Source organism: Amblyomma americanum, chromosome 8, assembly GCF_052857255.1.
Source record: "Amblyomma americanum isolate KBUSLIRL-KWMA chromosome 8, ASM5285725v1, whole genome shotgun sequence".
In the NCBI taxonomy this organism is placed as follows: domain Eukaryota; kingdom Metazoa; phylum Arthropoda; class Arachnida; order Ixodida; family Ixodidae; genus Amblyomma; species Amblyomma americanum.
In genome coordinates, this window is record NC_135504.1 from 27955735 (window position 1) to 27975630 (window position 19896).

At 47.5% G+C, this 19896-nt stretch overlaps 1 protein-coding gene across 1 annotated transcript in view; it reads right to left on the reverse strand.

Annotated features, from left to right (window-relative positions):
* Positions 1 to 242: 242 nt before the first annotated feature.
* LOC144101201 (voltage-dependent calcium channel gamma-8 subunit) overlaps positions 243 to 19896 on the reverse strand; it is a 43831-nt gene continuing 24177 nt past the window's right edge. The window contains exons 2-5 of the mRNA XM_077634274.1: positions 11850 to 13196; positions 9673 to 9750; positions 8156 to 8293; positions 243 to 941 (exon numbers count right to left, since the gene is read on the reverse strand). Coding sequence (XP_077490400.1) covers positions 712 to 941; positions 8156 to 8293; positions 9673 to 9750; positions 11850 to 12198 — 795 coding nt within the window. The 5' untranslated portion in view covers positions 12199 to 13196 and the 3' untranslated portion in view covers positions 243 to 711. The remainder of the gene's footprint in view (positions 942 to 8155; positions 8294 to 9672; positions 9751 to 11849; positions 13197 to 19896) is intronic.

The following is a 19896-nucleotide window of genomic DNA, read 5'->3' on the forward strand; positions in this document are numbered from 1 at the left end:
CGTATTTTAGTTCAACAGCGTTACCCCTCCCTTTCCTCCTCCCCCTTCATCAAGTGTTAACACTCTCTGCCGAGAACCCTTTTCCTTGGTTCCTTCGAGGTTGCTAGCATTCACAAGTAACGTTGCTTGCTGGAGGGTGAACGTATGTACAGCAATTACGATAAACGAGTTCAGAGAAGAAGAAAACATTCATGAAAAAAATGTGCCTGTTTCTGCGTATTTGGTTTGTTTCTTTTGTAAAAAAATTGAGCCGGCTTTCATTTTCGTTCCCTGGTGACCCTTTTCGAAGCAACCAATGTCCAGAAGCGATCGCGTGCTCACAAATACATACGCGCGTGTATATCACTCTAAACAGAAAGGTGTAAAATGGCAGTAATCTGTCCTCTAGAGCACACCCTTTCATAAAAGAGAATGTGCTAGAGTAGAGCTTACTCCCTTTTTACGCCCATATAGGCGTATTCTTGTTTAGCGTGACAGCGAAGGGCTTGCTCGCGCGGTTCTTCTCCCCGTCTTTATCGCCGGAACAGTGGCACGCCCCAGCCGCGTTGTAGCTGCGTCCCGGCACTGGAAACCGCGTGCCTCTCGAACACCACGACGTTAATGTTGGCCGGCCAGCGCCGGCCGTACATCAGCTGCAGCAGCATCGAACGCTACACGAGGGTCCGCCGGGCGCACAGTTGTACCCGCGGTGGTAGTCGATGGCGTCGGCGGTCACCGTCCGATGATTTGCGGGATGTCGTCCTGCGCCAGTGCCTTGCGCTTTCGCGAGCACACGATGAAGGTGATCCCCACGATGATGTAGAGGGCGAAGGTGATCCAGGCGAAGTAGTAGGAGAAGCCGAAGGCCCAGCGGCAGCCCTTGGGTAGCCGCGATGATAGGTACCGCTCTTCATAGGTGGCCGAGTTGTTCTCCACCTCCATCACCACCATCATCACGCCGGCTGCAGGGGGGGGGGGGGGGGGGGGAGGGGGCAGGGGGAGAGAAAACAGAAGCGGATTAGGCCACATCGTCAGATATAAGATTACACTGCGAAGTGGGATACTGATAGAATCATCTGACTCCTCGGCTCAGTGTTCCACTCTGGCCGTACTCACTTCAAGCCCTGCTTTGAAACCCCAGCCACATCACGTAGTACCCCACAATGAACGTATCCCTTCAAATGGATGAGCTGTTCGCAATCTTCAAAACCCATCTTTTCCAGTTCCGGCTAACAAATAAATTCCCAAATGAAAGGCTGTTACGCTTTCTGCATATGGTAGTCCTCATTCGCAATGATTATCTATGCTGGCACTATGCGCCCCAAAGGGCTTTTTTCCCTTCACGTCCGCCCGCTCCGCGGTTTTCAAATGCCCCATTCAATTAGGAACCCTCAAAAATGCCATTTTCAGGTCGTGTCAACACCGAGTGTAGGCAAGTTTCAGCGCGCAGATGGATTGTCTGATAATAATAATTCGTTTTTTGGGGGAAAGGAAATGGCGCAGGGTCTGTCTCATATATCGCTGGACACCTGAACCGCGCCGTAATGGAAAAGATAAAGGAGGGAATGAAAGAAGAAAGAGGTGCCGTAGTGGAGGGCTCCGGAATAATTTCGACCACCTGGGGATCTTTAACGTGCACTGACGTCTGAAGCGGGCTGGTTTTCCGGGGTCACTTCTGCTGACTGTCGTTATAGGGTTGCTATAGGAGGGTGCCAGTTCTCTGCGGCCCACAAGAAGTCGAACTTAGGCGTAAGCGAAATATCGTCATTGTGCCCAATGTTCACCTGCTATCCAATAAGCTGAAGCTCTTCGTTGGCAGAGTAGGTGTGCATGAGTATGGTATGTTGCTGGGGCTAGTTGGTTTTTGTCAGTCATCAAGGAATCACAGTGATTGCAGACGAGGACACACAGAGGACACATACACAAACAGCGCAGTTGTGTGTGTGTCCTCTCTGTGTCCTCGTCTGCAAGCGCTGGGATACCATGATTGAGGCGCATGTAGTTTTTTCCCGTATTTTTTTCCGCGCATTCCGCGGAAGCCTGGAATCGCGCACTGCGATTGGCCAGTTGGCGACACGTGATCCTTTCGCCTTCTCGCTCCGCCCATGTAGTTTTTTTTAGCGTTAGTAGCTTTTCACCTGCTTCGTACCGGATTCAGCTCCCTGATACACACAAGCCCCACAAACGCTTGAGCGTCTGTACAGAAGGCTGACCTTTCCAAGGACTATTATGATAGTGTGGCGCAAGAAGCAAAAAACGGTTTTGGTTGCCTGCTACACGCATGTCGTTTATGAGGCGCCGTTTACGTGCGAACCCTGCTTCTTTGCAGGTGAAGCTGCCCCAACAGAAAGCTGGCGCTGCACTGTAACATCTGTAAGGGTTGGGTTTTTTTTATTTTTCGAGCGGTGCGCCATCCCCAAACATCACACTGACTGGTGGACAAGGGAAATTTCTGAAGCCTACATTATCGCGTGTAAGGGGGCATCATGCGTAAGCAAGCCTTCTGTTTCTTTGTCCCACCACGAGACGGCCTGTCTTAAGTCATGAATGGCTAAAGTAGCGAGCAGTTTTGATCCAGCCTCCGCGATCACTCTCGCACCCTTGGGGCAGAGCGCGAAGGCGAAAAGGTCACGTGTCGCTAGCCAGCCTATCGCAGGTCACAGATTCAGGCGCTGCAGAATGCATGGGGAGTGCGGCGCGTCGTCTGCTAGTGCTACTCCTTGCAACCACCGAGATAGAGCGCATGTAGTTGTTGCTACCCTTAATGAATGACGAGTTTTGGTTTTTTATTTTGGTGATGTTTATCATTCTTTTTTTGCTTCTGCGCACGCCTTTCCGACATGTACTTGTATTTTTTCGCTGTTTTCTTGGACGCGTAGTACCCCGCATCAGCAATATTAGAAGAAATAAATAAGTATATAAATAAGCTGCTTCGAAAGAAACGCAAGTTTACTGCTACGCACCTTCTGCAGCTTGAAAGGTCTGCAGATACGCTGATACTTAGCTCAGATATTGTAAAACCGGCCTCAGTACTTTATCCTTTTTAGTACTTTAAATTAACTACTGGCAGCAACAGCGCACGCCGTAAACAAACCGGCAAGACTTTGTGCATAACACAGTAATAGCATAGTATAACAACAAATGTTCTGCTATGCTATTACAGCAGTTACTATAAAGGTACTGTCATCATAAAACATCGGCGAGATTTAGGTCGTTAAGGAGGACCCAGGATAGAATACCAGTGAATGCCGAACTAATTCATGTACAGTCGAACCTCGTTATAACGAAACGGTTTATAACGAAATAATGGACATAACGAAGGAATGACGATTACCCTTGGAAACTCGGTCAACGCGGGGTATAACGAAGCTACACTTATAACGAACTAATCGTTAGGCTCCTTCAACTGATTGGAGCAAGCCACCGTTAAAGCCTCAGAATGTGCAAACTGCAATGCTCCAGCCCTCACCTGTGATATTACGTCGAGTGTCGGCGAAGTTCGGTCACCACTAAGTCTATAAAGTTCCTCTAGAAAGATCTTATCGCCACTACAGCTTCTTGCGGTGTCCACTCCTCCGCTGTATGTTCACCACTAAGTCTATAAAGTTCCTCTAAAGAGATGTTATCGCCACTACATCTTCTTGGGGTGTCCACTCTTCCGCTGTACGTTCACCACTAAGTCTATAAAGTTCATCTAGAAAGGTCTTATCGCCACTACAGCTTCTTGAGGTGTCCACTCCTTTGCTGTATGTTCACCACTAAGTCTATAAAGTTCCTCTAGAAAGGTCTTATCGCCACTACTGCTTATTTAGGTGTCCACTCCTCAGCTGTATGTTCACCACTAAGTCAATAAAGTTCCTCTAGAAAGATGTTATCGCCACTACAGCTTCTTGAGGTGTCAACTCCTCCGCTGTATGTTCACCACTAAGTCTATAAAGTTCCTCTAGAGAGATGTTATCGCCACTACAGCTTCTTGAGGTGTCCACTCTTCCGCTGTATGTTCACCACTAAGTCTATAAAGTTCCTCTAGAAAGGTCTTATCGCCACTACGGATTCTTGGGGTGTCCACTCCTCCGCTGTATGTTCACCACTAAGTCAATAAAGTTCCTCTAGAAAGATGTTATCGCCACTACAGCTTCTTGAGGTGTCAACTCCTCCGCTGTATGTTCACCACTAAGTCTATAAAGTTCCTCTAGAAAGATGTTATCGCCACTACAGCTTCTTGAGGTGTCCACTCTTCCGCTGTATGTTCACCACTAAGTCTATAAAGTTCCTCTAGAAAGGTCTTATCGCCACTACAGCTTCTTGAGGTGTCCACTCCTCCGCTGTATGTTCACCACTAAGTCAATAAAGTTCCTCTAGAAAGATGTTATCGCCACTACAGCTTCTTGAGGTGTCCACTCCTCCGCTGTATGTTCACCACTAAGTCAATAAAGTTCCTCTAGAAAGATGTTATCGCCACTACCGCTTCTTGAGGTGTCAACTCCTCCGCTGTATGTTCACCACTAAGTCTATAAAGTTCCTCTAGAAAGATGTTATCGCCACTACAGCTTCTTGAGGTGTCCACTCTTCCGCTGTATGTTCACCACTAAGTCTATAAAGTTCCTCTAGAAAGATGTTATCGCCACTACAGCTTCTTGAGGCGTCCACTCCTCCGCTGTATGTTCGTTGGTCGGGCGCGCTTCGCGAGATGTCGCTGCCCGAGGCTTTGTCGAGGCCGCGGCCTCTAAATGAGCCCGGAGGAACAAACACGGCCCATATTCGAGGACGACCACGTGCGCTGGATGAGCGCCAGCGCGTGTAGCAGGCTTTTTGGGCCACCGCCAGAAGTGGGGACGCGTGGTGACGAAACTAAAGAGCTCCGCACTGTGTAGCTCTAGCAAAGATGAACCTGGACCCGAGTGCAGTAACTTAGGGACTATCTGGCCCATTTTGCTTCTGTTCTGTTATCTGGGACGCGAGGTGAATTCGCGACGGTATATACGTGCACTCCTGTGATTGTTCTAACACTGCGAGTAATTCTTATCTTTGATGGTGCAAATGAAGAAAAGGGATCCCTTACAAAAATTTCTCTAAACAGCCCACAGATTGTTTATAGACTTCTGTCTACAAAGTCGAGATTTTCTATAGACAAATGCTATAGACTAGTCGATGGGGAATATAAATTTTATAGACCTTCTATAGACAATTTATATATTTACGGCCATGCGCTTTTAATAGACTCGCCTGTAGAGAGACGTAGACTATTATGGCCGTACACATTTACTATGCCTATTTACTATGGACATTTACTGCCTATGTGCTATAAAACCCAACACAACACAACACGTTTACTAGACTTTTGTCTATAGTCTGCAGACTATGAATAGACAGAAGGAAATATCTATAGGAAGGCAACAGAGTCTGCAAAAAGTCTGTAGACAGTCTATAGACCATTTTTATAAGGAATTACACACGTGGATTATACAGGTATGTTTGATTTGAAAGCCACAATCGAAACGCATCAGTGCGTCATCAGTTAATCTTTTGGACAAAGAAATACCGTTCTCAAACGGCATTAGAACACGCATGCGTTAAGGTTGTGTTCTTTTTAATTTGTGTGCTCGCTTGAGTGCATATATATGCCCCCCCATTGTCGGCGAAATTCAGTTGAAATCTAGCGCTGTGTTCTGTCCCTGATTTCATGCCTTTGTCTATTCAGCCGATAACAGCTTCGTCAATGGGAGCAACGTATAATCACTTGGGGCTTTGCTGCGTCAGCTGTCGACTTCAGCCCGAGAAAAACAGGAATCACGAAAGAAAGGAAATGGCGCAGTATCTGTCTCATATATCGGTTCAGGTGTCCAACGATATATGAGACAGATACTGCGCCATTTCCTTTCCCCCAAAACCAATTATTATTATTATTAAGTCAGTGTTCCGACTGAGGCACCATGCTTCCCTCCAGTATTTTCAGCTGTGTACTCTGAATTAAGCTGACCCACACATGACCACCAACAACAGCATGAACTCACACAGGCCATTTCATAACCCTGATCAACTTCGTAGGCTTGAGATTGCACACCCTTTCTTTCCGAAACGTACTTTTCCCTCCCCAAAGCATAAAAGGCTCGCAAAACTACAACTGTGTGGACAGTGATCTCCCCCTATTCGTTTACTTAAAAAACTTCGTCGTAGTCTAGGAAATTTTTTGAACAAGTACAACTGCTTTGTCTCAAGCGTCACTCTCGTCCAGGAAAAGCGTTCACTCTTGTGAGCTTTCGGAAGCTACGCAAGCAAGCCTGCTGAGTAGAGGTAGGATCTCGTCGCTTGGTTTATGTGTTCACCAGCATGTCTGGCTCGTTTTACTTTATCGCCGTCTCGCTTTATAAGTACGGCGATAGAGTTTGACTTAGAACCCGTTACTAAACCTATTTCTCGGGGAGTAATCAGATATATATATATATATATATATATATATATATATATATATATATATATATATATATATATATATATATATATATATATATATATATATATATATATATATATATATATATATATATATATATATATATATATATATATTGGCACAAACAACGGCAGTTATGTCGGCCTGAAAGATTATGCGGCCTGCTATAAGAGCAATACTATAACATTTGGCAAAGAAAACTTGCTAGGAAAATAATTTGAGGTTGCAACGCAGTATTAATTCAACAACAGTGGTTTGACCTTTCCAGCTTGCTTATTTTTTTCTCACGGACTCATAGAATGCAAGTGTTCAGTCAGGCTGGAATTAAACGCCAACACGCATACGCCGTACTTTCCTACTTTGCAGCGAGATATTCATCTACAACCTGTTTATGAATATGCACTTCAATAGACTCTTCGCCCATAAACATGAATCAGGACAGTTTTATACTGCAGCTGGAAGTACACCGGCAAAACAGTTTGTCTTGTTCACAGGTGCTGTTCGCGTTTCATTCCGGCCTGACTGCACCTGCAAAACGTTGGAAAAGCGAGGTGTCTGCCACTGTTGTGGATTCTCGTAACGGCGTCTCTATCTTCAAGTTTTTCCTTTTCTGTCTTTCCGCAGCGCTGAAGACAGAACTCCATGCTTTGTTTCCCGCCCGTGCACAAACAGGCAACATTACACACTATGTACCCTCTAAACACAAATACACCTATATGGGAGTGAAAAAGGAGTAAACTGTTCTCTAGCACACGCTTAACGAAATAATGGCGCAGATCAAGTGACAGGACAGCAGGAGAGCACACACACACACAAGCGCCAACTTACAACTTTATTGTTTGGCTGCCAATATGCCGAATTTATACCAAGCAACACGCCGAAACTGTGAACAATAATCAGTGACGCACATGGATGCGATGTGCGAAGCGGCAAATCATGATATCGCACAAGGCAAACAACATGACGAGTGCACTAAACTCTGCCGCAGCACGTGGAACATCGCTGTCTCAGATGACTAACTGGCAAAAAACAAGAGGTAAAAGATGGAACGACACAAGCTAAAACCTAAACTAATCACGAACATATCACAGAAGAAAAATTATGACGGAAGGCCACGTCACAAAACCAGGGAAATCACAAAGGAGGACTAAAAGGGCTAAAAACATGAGACTGAAACCTGAACCGTCAACGGAACACGGCAAAGACTCAGTGTAAAACAAGACCGCATAAAACAAAACTACAAAGCCAACAAAAACACGGCTAAATTCGATGAAAGCGAATAACAAGGAACCTGGTATAAATGCGCAAAAAACACACTAAGTATGCTGACACGGCCTCGGGGCCCCGTATGGCGAGAAAAGGACAACAAAATCAAAACCCTTCAATTAGGTCTGCCACCTCCAGAGCGCTCTCGTTCGGTGAGGAAGGTGTCCCTTGGTCTGCGCCATTATTCCGTTAAGGATGTCTGACCAACTTGCCCAATCCTTTACGCTTCTCTAGCACACACCCTTTTTATAAAAGGGTGTGCGCTAGAGAAGAGTTTTACTTCCTTTTTACTCCATTTGTTTAGAGTGTAGCACAACAGTACTAGTCTAATCACGTTCTGGCAACACGACAGAGCGTTCGCAAACTAAACTGCAAGTACCCGCTCGCCAATCGCACACCTCTTCGGCACCTGACACAGATGACGGTACCAGCAGAGAGGGGCTAGCCCCGGCTCACCGGTGATGAAGTGCACACCGCCAGCGAGCCTCTTGAACATGTAGCGTTGCTCCTTGAAGGTGTACACGGAGAAGCCGATGCCCATGAGTAGCATGACGACGCTGAGGCTGCAGAAGGCCACCTCGGAGCGGGTGTACTCTGCGAGGGTGGGACCCGCACGCCCAGAAAACACAGGGAGGTGGTGCACCCCTCGTCACTCCCACCGGCTACACTCAATACAATACAATACAATACAATACAATACAATACAATAATTATTCTGCACAATAAAAAACACAATACACGTAACAGGCCCGCCAAAGCCTCAAAGGGCTTGACGCGCTGAATAAGACTGTCCATACAGACCGCCAGCATATATAAAAGCCCGAGCAAATAACAAAGATGTCTGCACTTGAAGGAAGCCAGCAGCCACGAAAATCAAAGAGCATAGGGGATTGTTTCGTTGTTGCTTTTTTTAATTTGAGGTGTTCATCAGTGGGAGAATACTAGTGTAATACTTTGTCTATTGAAGATGATGTACTAGAAAGCGAAAGAAAAAACAACCACATGCAGCCGGTGGGATCTGAAGCCAAGACCCCCGAATATCGCTTCCGGTGCTCTGCCAAGTTAGCTACGGTTGACCGCTGTCCTGTCCTCGGCTTTCGGTGGCATTTATGCTGCATGCAACCTATCCTTGAGAATGTTCACTAGCGCCACCTTCATCCATAGCGGCCGACGTAATACGTCCGGTATCACCGCAAGTGTGACGTGAAATGTGATGGAGAGGGAGGACGGAAAAGATTAACTGTCACTGTTAAACGAAAAACACGCATCTAATTGCAGTGAACTTGTCCCCGAAAGGCTAGGAAAACCACAACATCGCGACTTATTGTGCCCCAGAATTCGATGTACACGTGGGGAAGCTTATTATACAAAACTGTATACCCTCGTAAGCGCTCCGCCCTCACCGACTCTTCCTTACTGCGGCCCTTTTGCCCACACCTGCGGAAGCTGAACGTTACTGAGCCCTGTTTGTTGAGCATGGTGAGACATGAAGCATTTCTTTTTCTTTAGTATCGCTTTTTCTTTGATCGGTTCGCATCTGCGGTATGCTGCGCATGCTCAAGACGAGGACATCCTACAGTGGTCACCAAAGAAGGTCAACACCAAACACTTCTCCTAACTCAGAAATACAAAGCGCGAAGACACCAAGATCCTCAGTGTTTTCATTCTATCGCTATTACTACACTAAACAAATTGTCCAAAAGCACTGCGCTCATTTTCTTTTCCTACTTTCCTTTCCTTCTTTCAGGGTTCTCCAGTGATCCTTTGCGTATAAAAGTAGATAAGGCCAATTAACCTGTGCATAAACCTTCCGTAAGATCCATTAAAAGCTCAATCTCTGCCCAGAAGTTTGGCTGAGAGCTCATTTAGACAAGGCCATTAGCAGTGGTGTTCCCTTATATCTCATTGTACTATAATGTGCCTCGAAAGATGAGGCAGCAATGGTAGTCGAAGGAATGGATCAGATCACCTACCGAGAATCGTACGGTCGATTTCGATGTCCTGTCGGATCGCCTGCTCCGACGGGAACACACTGAAGAAAGAGCAGGATGCTGCGAGACGAAGAATGAGGAAGACGTCGGTTACGAAACGACAAACTGGACAAGTGAAAGCAGGTGTAAGCATCTGAATAATTGACAATACTGTGGCATTCTTGATAGCAAAGTGAGTAGTGAGTAATGCAAATTGAGTAGTGTGCTGAGAAAGAATGACAGTTACCATAGAGAATGGTGGGCACACTCTCAAGCCTACTATTCCGGTAGGTTCTTGGCAGTCTTAGTTATACAGAGGTGCCAGAGAGCGTTTTTGTTTGGTTTGGTTTATGGGGGTTTAACGTCCCAAAGCGATTCAGGCTATGAGAGACGCCGTAGTGAAGGGCTCCGGAAATTTCCACCACTTGGGGTTCTTTAACGTGCACTGACATCGCATAGTACACGGCCTCTTGAATTTCGTCTCCATGGAAATTCGAGTGCCGCGGCCGGGATCTAACCCGCGTCTTTCGGGGTCAGCATCCGAGCGCCGTAACCACTCAGCCACCGCGGCGGCTCGAGAGAGCGTTTTCGATGCCCTGCTTACCATGGGTGCGTTTTTTCCCGAAACGTTACGTGTAAATATGGTGCGGCGACACATGATTCCCGCGCACTAAACCCATTACGTATGTGTATTCAGCGAATATCGCCCATAATAAGGGCTTCCACACGTGAAATAGGCAGCTGCCTCTCGGCGGCAGTGCGTTTGACGAAGTATCTCTTTCGGGTGTTCCGCGTAAAAACAGTCAAGACTTCAAGGCAGGGTCGAAAAGGTTATACCCTTTTCGTAGCGATAGCTACATTACGGTAGCATTTCGAGCCTTCAGCGTGGCGGCGCCGCCACGCTGCCACGTGGTTGGTCACGTGGTGCGGCACAGCTGCCGGCGGCGCGGCGTTGTGGCTGATCACGTGGTTGATCACGTGGTTGGTCACGTGACTAAGCTCCACTCAGCCAGCTGTAGCTGGTGCAGCAGGTGCAGGGTCATGGCCGGGGAGTTACTGAGCGAAACAGCATCTGTGTCCGCACGGTGCCTTGGAGAAAAGAACACAGTGCAATCCCTGCGTGACTTTTGTGCGTCCGTCGTTGAGGAGGGAAGGCTGATCCGTTACGTAATTTTGACAAGGCAGGTTCCTTGCGAGAAATACTCTGCGACAGAACGGCACGTTTTCCAACAGAAATGACCTAGAATTTTTTTTTAAATTAAGTTTCTTTTTTCACAGATCATTTTTTTTGGCCCCTTCAGTTATGGTGGCCACCGCCTGTGGCGTGAGGGCTTCTAGCCAGCAAGCAATGCCCGTAGCCGTCCAGTGATCAGCTAATCAATGACAAAGAGCTTCGAGGAATTCTAGAAAAAATCCTAACATTATCAACAACACTCGTGCGCTCAATATATAATGTAAAGCGATCACTGGGATCCTCAATTAATCTTGGATTCAACTTTCTAACATCGCCCCGCGTTGAAAACACAGTGCGGAACCAAAATTAAGGCTGAACACTTAACAACCTAGCTATAATTATGTTTGCGTGTGAGGCTGAGTTCATGCCATTTGTCGTGATTGCCGTAACTTCACTAAGTTGTGATGTCGTGGCACGTTTAAGCAAGTGCAAGGGCTCAATCCTTCCTTTCATGCGACAGTTCGTGAACGTTGTTCGAACGTGCGACTAGGCTGTGTTTGGACCGGACTCGTAACACACGAATCACCTGCAACTAACACCACAATGAACTTTTCGTGAGTTCCGCTTAGCTGACACACAAATTTAAGTCCCTTTACCTAGTTTTTTTTTCTCTGGAGTCGCGGTAACTGCGATCCCAGTATTGCCACGATTGCCACAGTCTACGCTCCGTTCAGGTTACTGCCGTAGAGGGCGCATTGTGCACGAGTGCAACAACCAGCTCCTATCTGCATGCTTCCGCCATTCGCTGGGAAAGATCTGTCTGTGGTGAGAGCCAGTTTCTGCGAAATTCACTGCGACCTTAACAGCACTAACTTCTTCAATACCGGCGTTTTCTGCGACATCTGTGCACAACGCGCCTTTCGGCTATGCAGCCTGAGCGACATATGACATTTGCGAGCGGGCACCGCCCGGTGAACACAAAGTGCCGATACGGCACTGGGCTCACTCTCTTCAGCTCCTGGCAGTCCATTGGGCATGGCTGGCGCCGAGGTCCGGCACATCCTGAACAGACCCATGTTGGCGTAGAGAAAGAAGCTCTTGGTGCGGTTCACGTAGACGGGTCCCGAGTCTGGCGCCACCACGGTGATCCACTGCTCGGTGCCAATGCATATGATCCACAGGAAGAAGCCCAACATGGCGGCCAGCGTGGCCCATAGAAGGGCTCGCCTCTCGCTCTGCAGAACCGCCTTGGGATCCTCCTCTGGTCCGGCTGCGGCCTCCTCGAAGTGTCGCTGCCGCTTGGACCGCCGGCTGCTAGACTTGCGTGGGGTGCGGGACCTCTTGGACGAACCCATCTTGCGGGACACCCTCTACACCGAGTCACGACGAGCTTACTACACACACCGGCGTTAAAGGACGTGGCAAGCACTCAACTATTCTCACAAACCACAACCTCAGGGGAGCACGTCTGAGGTAGCGCTGTCCTTGTTTCCTGTCAGCCCTTTAGGACAGTGTCTTCAGCACTCAGCTATCAAGCGTTCTGCGGGTCACCAACACGCGCAAAACTTACAAAAGTAGCACCTTGCAAAGGCGGTGAACGTTTTTTTGAATCAGTACTTGCGAAGGGATAGCCAAACTATGCTTGAACTGTAAAGCCGTCCAAACGAAAGGCAGCTAGAGAAAGAGGTTTGACGTGCCAGAGCTGAACAAGTCACAAACAACAGCGTGTGACGTAAGACACACGAGGACTGTCATCGAACACACAGAAAGCTGAGCTTACACTAGGCGGAGTGGAATTCACTGCTGCCAGGTCAACACATAGCATAAGCACAGTTTACCAGAAGGCCACTGTTCCTCCCATTTCAGTCGTTAGCGCAAGGTTCTTAAGTGTCTGTCATTAGTTCAGCCCGCCGCATGAATTTTCACTATGACGGGAGGCCTCTCAAAACGTAAGCTGAAACTTGCAGTGTCACCCGCACAGGGTTTGCGAGGTACATCTGCAGTAGTGATGTCACTGGTTGTCTTCCCCTTTGCTTCTGCAGTCAGCCTCCGCCAGGCAATTGATGTGAGGGGCTAAGCAGGCTCATAACAGTGTTGGCTACTGGCTGACTTCAGTAACTGGCGGAACGTTCGTAAGCAAGGAGGAACAGGCCTTCCAGAGGAGCAGGCCACGGGGCCTGTGGATCTCTGGACGGCGAGGATGATGGATAAGACAGACAGAAGTCTCTGTCCACGCTCCCATGAAGGTGAGGCACTAGGGTCCCGGTGCACAGACGCTTCCTCTTGTCTTCTTAGTTTCACAAGGGTTCCGGGTGTGGAAGTGCTTCTGGCCGAAGGAGGCTTTCAGGTCATCCTGCGCATAAAGAAAGGAGAGTGTTCGCCACTGGACAGGAGAAAACGAATTTTTCGGTGCTGCATTCGTACATGGGAAATGGCAGCTCAGTTGCACATAATGTAGGTGACGAGGAATTAGAGTATAAGGATGTCTTTTGTAAGCAATGATAACTTCTCCGCCGCGCGACTATGTTCTGGCTTATTAGCGATAGCATTAGCGATACCATAACCACTGAGTTACCGCGGCGGCTCAAAAGGACACGAAGAAATAAAGCATAATGAATGTATAGAATGCGATGAAGAGAAAGAAAGCAAGAGAGAAAGAGAAGCGAGGTAAAGATGAAAACGAAACGACAGCAAAATGACGAATATGAGAAAGAAAGAAGGAAGGAAGGAACGAACGAACGAAAGAAAGAAAGAAAGAACGAAAGAAAGAAAGAAAGAAAGAAAGAAAGAAAGGAAGAAAGAACGAACGAACGAACGAAAGAAAGAAATAAAGAAAGAAAGAAAGAAGGAAAGGAAGAAAGAAAGAAGGAAAGAAAGAAAGAAAGGAAGGAAGAAAGAAATAGAGAGAGAAAGAAAGAAAGAAAAAAGAAAGAAAGAAAGAAAGAAAGAAAGAAAGAAAGAAAGAAAGAAAGAAAGAAAGAAAGAAAGAAAGAAAGAAAGAAAGAAGTTATGGCAGCACCAAAGGGCTGTTAGTTGGGGTGGCACATATGCCACAGCGGCAGTCATCCGACCCCACTGCAAAGGTCCCGGTGCGAGCCGTATTCAAAACAGGCGGCGCTTCTGTCTTCTTGACTGCCTGTCGCCGTCCTTCTTAGGGCCAGTGCCAATGGGCTGGGCTCCAGAACAGCTTGCCTTGTCTCGGTGCGAGACCGAGGGACGAGGAGAGAACAAAACACCCGGTTTCTCGGGGACAGCGCTATTTTAGATCGCGACGGAATGGGAGTCACCTCGCCGCAACAGGACGATTAACATTCGAGGGGTGGCCGAGAATCCCTGTGCGGGACGGCTTCGCCGCGGCTACTCCAAGTTAGTGTCGGCCTTAAGTTCGCCATTACCACGGTATCAACTAGGCAGAAACATCGTACGGGGGTTAACGGGCTTCTGGCACTACCTTGCTCAGGCAGCGTAAACAGTGCGGTGTTGTGACGAGGAGTTTCGGAAAGGAATGCACCCATGATCACTTCTGTTATCCTCTGCCCAAAGGAGACGGAAGATGAAGGTGAAGGAAATCATGCGACGACCTCAGTAGACGAACAGCTTGATGAAACAGCGTGGAAATACGTTGTCACGGCATTCAGAATCGCTCAGAGGAGCACGCGGCTTACCGATCGTCGCGTCCATCCTTTTTTAACTGTCTTTAAGCCTATGACATACGCCGCTGCAAGCAAAGTCACTAGTCGAAGCTTGCATCGCCTCCTGTCTTTGATTCGCCAAAGAGACGCTTCCCGACTGAACACGCCGCGCAGGGCTCTGCACAAAGAACTTTTTTTCATTTCATTTCAGACGCACTCTTGTAATAAAAATTGGAGGGGACATTCAAGCTCCGCCTTAAGGACATGACGCGACAGTGTTAATGGGTTAATGCCCATATATGCGGAACTGGTCATATTTGTCTTTACATTCATAGATCCTTGGGAGTCCTCATGCTATTCCTGGCCTAGTGGCGCAGCGGTTAAGCGATGTTCCACTGGCCTGCGATGACAGGTGATGACGCTAATGGGGCTTTAATTTGCCTACCATCTGCCACGGTGGTCAGTTTGCTCGCAATCAGGCGGACAGGTTGTGATGACGCCGCAAGGTCACTTGACCTAGGTGGCCCACCTAGGTTGCTTCTACGGGAATTTTTCGCTCACAATGCGGACGACGACATGTAACGGCAGCCTTAACGCTACAGCGTTAAATGTTTACGCTTACTGACAACTTTGCGTCAACTCCCTGTCTACTTCATCATTCAGGCGTTTCGCGTGAAGCGACATGCTGCAGTTTCGTGTCCAAGACAAGCGTACGACTCCTTGTTGAGGGTATTGATTATTACTTTTTCATCTAAGCGGCATTTGGTGAATGTGCAGCACTGGCAGTTTTGTCTTAACGTGCTATGAGTCAGCCGTAAATGCTTCCACCCCTTTCATTTATCGCCAAACAAAACTAAGCGAAAAATTGGCTGTGGCTTAGCTCGGCTATGCCAGAATATATAGCGAGAGGTACGTTTCCTTGGCTGAGCTTGTTGCGGTCACTGCATGTTAAGCAATGAGAGAAATTGGGTATACACATCTTTTATTAATTTTACTTGACAGAGACGAAGACTGCCCGATGATCTGTGAAGTAGCATGCAGAGGTCTCAATTCTCTCGATACAGCGTTTCGATTTCATAGAGCCTCTTTAGTGTACAAGCTCTATAGTTGTTTTGCGTTGTGTAGTCTGGACGTGAGGGTCCGAAGCTAAATTAAAGTCAAACTTTTATTTCATACACTGACTACGAGAGTCCTGTTTCCTACTGAAATCACCCAAAGTCACACACCACTGTTAAACCATGCCGTGGGCTGGCATACACGTGGCAACAACATCAATCATCTGCTCGACAGATGTTCCCGGTGCCACGTAGACTCCTTGGATTATAATGCCGCTTTCCAGAATCCGAACACAGCAGGTTTCACCATTAATCAGCGCGATCGAAAGATGTCTGACAGCGGTTATATCTTTTTTCATGTACACACAGACTCCAGCGTTCTTATTTCGTTCAAGCCAACTGCCAGGCGACAACCTCAGGATCAGAAGAGTTAATCTTCTCTTGTCTATACCGCCGTTTAGCAGCGGCTGAACTCTTCTTTTCTGCATGCATGTCAAACGTTGTGATACGGACGCCCACTACATATCCGCTTTTTATACGCAAACCTGCGCATGCGACGTGGGGATCGGGTGATAGAGCGGCGTGCGGCGAGGCGGCGACGAAGAACGCGGCGAAGCTGAGGGGTCTCTCTGGTTACCATGGTATCGGCGCATGCGCACAACTGCTCATCCGCGTGACGTCACGCTCGTCATTGACGGTGAAGCGGGCGCGCGGCCGCGGCGACGGCGAAGCGCACGCCGCACTGTGCTCCTCTTCGGTTGTCACGGTAACGGCACATGCGCACAACTGGCCTCACCCATGTACCGCGAAATGCTCGATAGGTAGCCCAGCGTAGCTCTCGCTACAAAAACATCGCCAAGTTCTTCACCGAGACGAACGTCGAAGAACGTGAACACGTACTGCGCGTCGAAGCGAAGTACGACGCGTCTGTCGTGAAAGCTGTCTTCACCGCACACACTTGCGCGCTTGGCGGAGCATCCTCCCAGGCAGGGCCGCTGAAGCGCGGCTGTTTAATATGAAACTGAACACATTGCCCTCACCAGACCAATGATTATGCTCCCGAAGTATGGCTAAAAAGCACATTTTTCCTTTTGTATTGAATAGCTTTCCCTTGGGGAGATGATGCTCCGGAGAACATTCTCAGCTTCAATGCAAAAGCAAATAATAATTGGTTTTTGGGGAAAGGAAATGGAGCAGTATCTGTCTCATATATCGGCGGACACCTGGACAGCGCCGTAAGGGAAGGGATAAAGGAGGGAGTGAACGACGAAAGGAAGAAAGGTGCCGTACAACAGGAAATAGTCACACAAAAGACTTCTGCTGTTACAGAAGCAACAGCAGAAGTCTTTTTTGTGCGCAAGCTGACTGTTCACTGTTGTATAAATGTTCAAGGCACCTTTTAGAGATTTTTTGAAGCTGTTAGGAATTAATACGAATCGTGTTTTAAAAAACTGAGCCCTCTGCAACAATGTCTGAAATTTTTGTAGCCAACACACTCAGGCTCTCAAGCGACCTTGGAATTCTAAAGCTTCTGAAGGTTGAGTGCACAAATCAAATCTAATGGACTGTACATTCTTGACGAACGCTGTAACTCTAGCACATTTTTTAGCAGCGGAAGTAACTGAGAAGGGTATTAATTAGTTTTCACGCTCGATAACAACTTGTTAAAGTTTATTAATCAATAAAAACCACAGCTAAGGCTTCAGATTAGTCGTTCCGACACAATATAATAATCAAACAGCAGGACCGACCATCGCAATAAATACTGCAGCGCTTAGAAACCAACGCATGTTCCAACATAGTAAATAAACTGCACGTGGTAAGAATTAAGTTAGCTGGAACTTAGCACATGCGTTGCCTTCGCTTTCCATTCGAAGTGAGGCAGTGTTCATCCCCGAGACACCAACTCGCTCAAACATTTCGCTACCTTGCCAATCGTAAGCAGCACATAGCCTGCTGTCAAAGCTGTGAACACCGTTTTCTCTATCTCGTTTTCCTCTTTACGCCTCGTCACAGCTTGCAGGACTAGCTCTCGGAACAAAGCACGCTTTAAAGTAGCAACGCTTCGGGTACAGTGCTAAGGTGCGGAACGGTGGGTGTCGCAAGGCCAGGCGGGTTGAAAACGCGAATGGCACAGCCTCCACCGCGAAGCATCAACGCCCTATGCTTCGAGGCGCCGCCGATGGCCATCTTCCACTTCACGGAGCAGAACAAAGCGAAGCTCGTGGTGACTTTAGGCGTAAGAACGCCCTTGTTTTTTGAAAGGGGGGAGGGGGAACCTCGCGACGCCGGTTAGCGGGAGAGAGAACCGCCGGTTGCGGCCGGGTCTCGTTTCTCAAACTGAGAAGCACCGTTGCGCTCCCAGAGCTGACCGCTCGATAGTTCCGGGCAATTCTCCTGGGGGCGGGCGGCTCTCGCGAGAGGAGGCGGCAAAAACGCGCCGTCAAGTATACAACTCCCCGGCATCATTCTCGGAATTCGCCTTCGAGATTTAAAAGCAAAACATAACTGCTGCTGTTGCTCCTCCTACGGGGGTGCCCAGAGTACACCAGAGGGAAGAACTTCGTTTTCAGGAAGGAAACATCTTTGCTGTTACAGCATTCTTTTTTGATGTCATATGTTGTTATTGTGTAGTACGAGCTCTTGTCTTTTTTTAAGTACATTCAAGATTTTTTCCTTTCTTTCAGCGACACGACTTGGTTTGGTGTTTCGTACGCCGAACAAAAAAAAAACCTTCGAACTCCTTTGTTTTTTTCTTTCGCGCGAGTGATGCGCAAGCTCTTCGGTGGAGATCACCGAAATTTCGCGCTGAAAAATTGCTGCAGTTCTATAACCCCCGATATAACGAGTCTCCGAAAGTCAAATGGCAGCGCGCATGACTGCAAAATACCGTGCCGCAAACGCGGCTTCCTGTAGAGAACTGCAGATCAGCAGAAGAAAGAGAGGAATGCGGGGAGGAGAGGGAGGAGAAGGAGCTAACCGCGAGGAGGTTCCACTTGGCTACCCTGCAGTGTGTGTGGAGAGGGGGGAATAGTATAGGAAAGAGAAGAGATGAGACGTCAAAAACGAAGGCCTTCAGGCAAGGACGTATGCGGGCGGAAAATACTGGTAGTTTCCTCTCGCGTCCAGTGCACTCCGTAGATGACCACAGAATAGGAAGATACTTTTCGTGACGACATTGAAACGGCAATAGTTGGAACAGAGGAAGGAATTGAAACCATGAAAAGTGCGAGGGCTTAACTAGGAAAGCATCCCGTTTATTATCCTGCGTTTGAGGATAAGGGTATATAAAAGAGAGAAGGAGGATATGGTAGACACGTCTGCGCGTATAGAACCGTGGCACTCGCGCCCAAAACTGTCGGGGTAACCGACTCGGCTTCACAGAACAAAGCGGTTTCTTCAATGAAGGTTAGTGGACCGCCGAACCAAAAGCAATACATCAGAGAGCTATGAAAAAGGGCCCCATTTCGTGACGCACACACTGAAAAGCGAAAAAGTGAAAGGTGCCTGGACGCCTCGTCTTCTTCGCGGCTGAATCCCGCGCCTGTCTCGAGAGAAGTGAAAAGCGTGGTTCAAGCATTGTCACGGAGAACATTTTGAAGCACGTTTAGAATTAAAATATTTGTTCACTTAAAACAATGACGAAATGAGAGCTTGGTTTAGGTGCTACTTTTATCACACAGCACCACTAAATATCGGTACATTGTTAAACTTAGCCAGGCTATCACTAGTACAATCCAAAAGTAAACAAGCTGGCAGTGCATCGTTTCTATCTCATTATTTACCTTTACGACATCTCAAATTTATGAGAATTAACAAGTAACTGGTCTCTAGGCGACCATTAAATTACTCGGCTGGAAACCGAACCGGGGAATATCGCCAGAGAACTGCCATCCGTTAGCCTCCTACTCAGCCCAGCTGGTGGAGCAGTTGCCCTAAACCACTGATGAAATTCAGACTCGAGTTTCTGTGCAAGCATGAATATTTTTTCTACTGGGAGGGCTTCAAACATCACCACGGTTCTCCTTTATAAGCGCGTGGCTCTTTTGATGCGCATGTTGCTCGTAATTATCATACCCAACAACTCTGGACAAAAGCATTTTTGAACAAGAAAGAGCTTGGGTGCAATGTTTTTTTTTCATATATTATAATACTTCAATATAGCAATCAATATTTCCGCAGATCTCCCGTCCGCAGGCTTTAATTTTTTTGCTATTAACATTTTCGCTTTCGTCAAAATCGCCCCCATTGGTTTTCTATGACAGTCTTCACTGCTCGATGCGAGTGATGAAAACACTATAAAAGCAATATTTTTTACATAACGGAAGAATGAACCCTTACCTTCAATATTTCTATACCAGTTCCT